The 4,970-nt window shown below is 40.8% G+C and overlaps 1 protein-coding gene across 2 annotated transcripts in view; it reads right to left on the reverse strand.

Moving 5' to 3' along the window:
• The window catches only part of cdc73 (cell division cycle 73, Paf1/RNA polymerase II complex component, homolog (S. cerevisiae)), a 32,546-nt gene that overhangs the window by 10,034 nt on the left and 17,542 nt on the right, over window positions 1-4,970 (reverse strand). The window contains exon 11 of one of the 2 annotated variants that reach the window (XM_046051300.1): window positions 1,526-1,583. The exons of the other annotated variant lie outside the window; for it this stretch is intronic. Within the exon in view, the coding sequence (XP_045907256.1) occupies window positions 1,526-1,583 (58 nt within the window). The remainder of the gene's footprint in view (window positions 1-1,525; window positions 1,584-4,970) is intronic. 2 annotated transcript variants of the gene reach the window in all.

Below are 4,970 nucleotides of genomic sequence, written 5' to 3' on the forward strand. Positions count from 1 at the left end.
ATAGTCAACCAGTCATGCCGTCACTCACAACAAACAGACTCTGCTGCTCTGGTCACCCTCTCACATATTTGCCAAAAATCTACAGGGTCCTTTTTTTTTGTTGAGGAGTGAAATACACGTGATTCTGCTAACCGAACAAAAGTCCCTTTCAGTTTCATTCAGGAATCATGTGAATATGTTCTATGGTATTCCAGACAGTTTTTGCTCAAGGCCAAGTGAATTTCCTTTTTGTCTTTCTCTGCGTTTGATCAAAAGCTTGCCAAAAATATCAAGGGTAGAAAAACTAAATGCAACTGCTATTTGTTATTTTAACTGTCATTTTGTTTTACATTTAAAGCCTCTATTAAGGTTTTCAAACAAAGCACATTAACACATACACAAAAATCCTCAAGTAAGTCAGATTAAATTTGTTTTTTTTGTTAAGTAAAGGCATACTGAGTAGGATTTGTCGGTTGGTGTTTGTAAACAAACGATTCAAAACAAAAACAAAATTCAAAATCCCCCCCCTCCCCCTCCCCCTCTCTCTATCTCTCTCTATATCTCCTGTTGCCGAACTTCCTTATACTCTTCACTATTCAAATGTTGCAGTAGAACTGGCCTATAAATCGAATTAATTTGAATTTTCTTTGCGTGCAGCATGTAAAATGTCAACATTGTGAAAGTAGAGTTATTATAACCTGCACAAAAAGGTTATTCTGTCAATAAGTAAATTAGATGAAAACTGGCAACACTGGCTGCCTAGAGTCACAACAGTCCCATTAACTGCACCTGCCACTGTTTACATGCCTGTTGTGACCGCAGGTGTCCCAGGTGGCTAGCTGGCTCAGGCTAACTCGAAGTGAATTTAACAGTCGCATTTATAAGAGGGACAGACCTAAAAAGACTGCGCTCTCAGTTTGTGTTCAGTAATAAAGGTAATCATTTCTGGTTATGAGAGTTGAAGCCATCGGAGTCAAGTGAACAGTGTGTGGATTTTATTTTGTTCAGTTTGTTTGACTTTGTAAATCCTTAGTCAGGGACACCCCTACAATATATAAATTGAAAATCAAGATTTTATTTGGCCATATTGCGTAGCTCTGCTTGGTGGGCTACAATCTTTCACCATGCACATCTTTTTTCTGTTTCAGGACAAACAATTCAAACATCTAGTGTTGGACCTCAATAGTTACTAACAATCATCTGCTACCATGGCTAAACTGTAAGTTAAAAAAAAAACACTTCTCACTTCCCCACTCTAATACAGAAAAACTATGAACTCCAATACAGGGCGTTTTCATTACAACTTAGAGGGGATGACAAACATGGAATTTTCAAGGTATGATCAATGTAAAATTTGCTAGCTGGCTAGCATAAACCAACAAAACCCTTCAAAAAGTGTGTGAATTATTTCAAAAGCAGAGTCTGCTTCTATTGAATATATATTTTCAATGACAATTTATTTAGAAATTATTTATTTTTGTGGACAACTTGATGCTTTCCTGAAGATGGAGGGGATGTGGATATTATGACTATTATTACCACTAACCTGGACGAGGGACAGGCTGCAGCGCTGGGGTCTGGGCCTTCCGGGCAGATGCTCCTTCCTGGAAAACACAACACACCAGGGTTAAATTCCTAAACATGCTGTGTCTAAATGTTACCATTTATGTTGTTGAGCATGTGAACTGAAAAGCCTAACCCACTGAATGGTAATTGTTCTGACAGCTCAACAATACTCATTAAGACTTTGATGCACTTTCTATTATTAAAAGTAAAAAAATGTACAGTGTATTTAAAAGCTGTGACAGTTTTTCCACATTAACTATAACACTCTCCTTGGAAAACATGGTCCTTCGCTGCTATCCGCTCATCCTCTACTCGCTCCAGGTCACAACTCATTCCCCTGTGGAGAAGTAAGAGAGCGCGCGCGCGCGTGCGTGCAAGATAGGGGTGTAATGATACACCACCGTTCGGTTTAGACCTCGATTTCTGAGCCACAGACAGGTGTGTGTGAGAGTGTGGGGAGAAAAGCAGATTCAAGTAAATTAAAACTAAACTAAGGTGAAAAATTACCTTCAATAACCTCCACCGGCCGCAGCCACCGCCAGCACTCTTAATGAGAGCTCAATAGTTCAATGAGCGGGTGTGTTGCGGTTCTGTTTCTCGGATGCGCGACATGAGACTGAGGACTTGTGTTGCGATTTCAGCCTTGGTTTCAGAACCGTTACAGCTTTAACACTAGGGCTCACAGTCTAGCAGCAATCCATTGTCTAGTGACATTCCCACAGGCTGGAGCTCACACTTTGACGGGAGTGATGGAAACATGCAGACTAGAATGCTCAACAGCCCATACCATCCCAGAATTATGAAGTAACAAAAGAACAGTTATATCATAAATGAATAAAAGTCATAATACATCTTATGACACACCACTTATTCAACTGATAAATTTATATAAAGGCTGAGAATTGTTCTGAACCCAAAGCAAATATTAAAGCTGTAAGCAGCGTTGGGCGGGCCCTCACACGTTTAGTGCGATGGGGTGTGACGCTGCCTCGGTGCATATTCTGGAGCTCTGCCGGTGCGGTTGTGAATCTGCTACACGGTTCGGACGCTGCATGAAGGTATTATGTGTCACTTCCTGTGTTCCCTTTGTGGCGCTACATAGCACTTGGTGCTATGAATATAAAATCGGTATAGGCGGTTAGATGTGTTCAGGACAGTTATCAAGAAGTTACAGTTTGGTGCAGATGTGAGCATGTACACTGAAGTTATAACAACTTCCTGTGTCATGGCGAAGAGTTGATCTTGGACGCCACGCCACGGACACGCCCATTGACAAAAACTCACAGTTAGCACAACTTTTCATCGTCAATGCCTTTAGATGGCACAGCAGAAATTTGAAGTCGATCGGATTAAACGCCTAGGAGGAGTTGGTTAAAGTACGGAGTGTGTAAATCATCCAAAAATGACCATTAAATCCAAAATGGCTGACTTCCTGTTGAGTTTAGGATATGGGTTCTTGAGGCATTTTTGTGCGTCTGGACATGATACATGTCCCCAGAAAATTTCGTGCATGTAGGTTGAACGTTGACGAGGAGCTAATTTCTTCCAATTTTCTAGGTGGCGTTAGCGAGTCAATTTGCCACGCCCATGCGCGAAACCCATAAAATACGAAATTTTTCACCACTTCTGACATGTGTGCAAAGTTTGGTGATCTTCCCTTGGACTCAAAAAATATGCTCCGACACAAAAAGGGGGGGGGGGAATCTTGTATCTGTGGCTGTTGCAGGACTGTAATAACCACCTATCTGCCTACCCGTGAGCACTCCGCCTGTGCACTCACTGCACATGAAAACCTGTTACCTTTAAAAGTGTAAAAATGTTTGGGTAGGTTGGGTCAAAGCTGACATCTGCATATTGCCAGCACTTTTACAATAATATAAATGAATTATAATCACCAAGGTCTCTTGATGATTACCGAATGTATTTTCTCCCTTCCCATCCTACTAGCTGCATGGCAGGGTCTATCAGCAGCAGTGCAGGATCAATGTCAGTTACAGATTAAACGCTTGTCTGCAGCTCAGCAGCTGCTTGAGCACGGGGATACTAGACTTTGCATCAAGAGATGCACTGCACCACAGTACAGCTCTACAATTCAGTATTTAATGGGGCTGGAACAATTCTGAAACAGAGACCGAAACAGCGACACACCCGCTCCCTAAACTGTAACAGTGCAACTGTGGCGGCAGCGGCCAGAGGTGGTATCGGTGTATAACGTATTTATATTTCTAGGAAGTTACCATTCTCCACCTTATTTTAATGTTTACTCACTACTTAAATCTGCTTTCTCTTCACTTCCCTTTCCCCCATACACGATCTCTCAATGTAAACACACTGGCTTGCCTCTTTCCGTCTCTCTCTCCCTGTATGTCTGTGCTCTGCTGACTTTCTTATCAGCAGAGCTTGTGTGTTCACGATCGCTCCGTGCTTGCAAAATGTCCTCCGTGTCTGCATAATAACAGATAACATCTCTCTCCGTTTCACTACAAAATGCTAAAATGGGTTGGCAAATATACTTTGGCAGCTGTTAAAATACCTGGCAGCCATAAAATCAATGCAAAAATTCTGTATATCCAATACTTCTGTACATTAAAGCAGTTCTGCTAGTAAATCCAAAACATGTACAATATTTTCTACTAGACAGTTGTGCTTACTTTTACAGTCCTACAATCATGGATGAAGTAGATATCAGCAATTTAATGGGTTTAATATGCAGTGGTTAGAAAAACTGAGGCAAGGTTAAGCACTGGGTATTATTATAATAATAATAATAATAATAATAATCCTTATTTGTAGAGCACTTTTCAAAAACAAGTTACAAAGTGCTTTAACAAGTGTAAAGAATAATACAAAAAAAGATAAGAGCATGAAAATTTAATATAAAATTAGTAAAATACAATAAAATAAAAAGGGATAAAATAAAGTCAAATAAGATCGGGAAAAGCTCTCCTATAAAAGTATGTTTTAAGAAGGGACTTAAAAGAGTTCACTGACTCAGCCGACCTGATTTCCTCGGGCAGGCTGTTCCAGAGCCTCGGGGCCCTGACAGCAAACGCTCTGTCCCCTTTAGTTATTTAGCAAGCACCCCTCTTCTCATGCCCTCCTTGGGGTTAAAAAATATTGCTCCCACTCATACTGGGTAGAATTAAAATACCAGAATATGAAAATTCAGGCATTGCAGACCACCATGGCTGAATGAGCAGAAGAATTGTTATAATTACCTGTGTTACAATCATAATCCTGTACAAGAGACTGGCATGAAACCTGAAGTTTGCCTTATAAGATTGAAACACGGCAATCAGTAAGTGCCGCCAACATGAAGGCTTTTCTCCCCTCTCCTCTTACTTTACAGCATGCCAAACTGAGAAAATGCCTTATTCCTCTTTCTGGAGAGTGGGCGTGAATACAAATAGGTCAGCAGCAGCAGC

Source organism: Micropterus dolomieu, linkage group LG06, assembly GCF_021292245.1.
Source record: "Micropterus dolomieu isolate WLL.071019.BEF.003 ecotype Adirondacks linkage group LG06, ASM2129224v1, whole genome shotgun sequence".
Lineage (NCBI taxonomy): Eukaryota > Metazoa > Chordata > Actinopteri > Centrarchiformes > Centrarchidae > Micropterus > Micropterus dolomieu.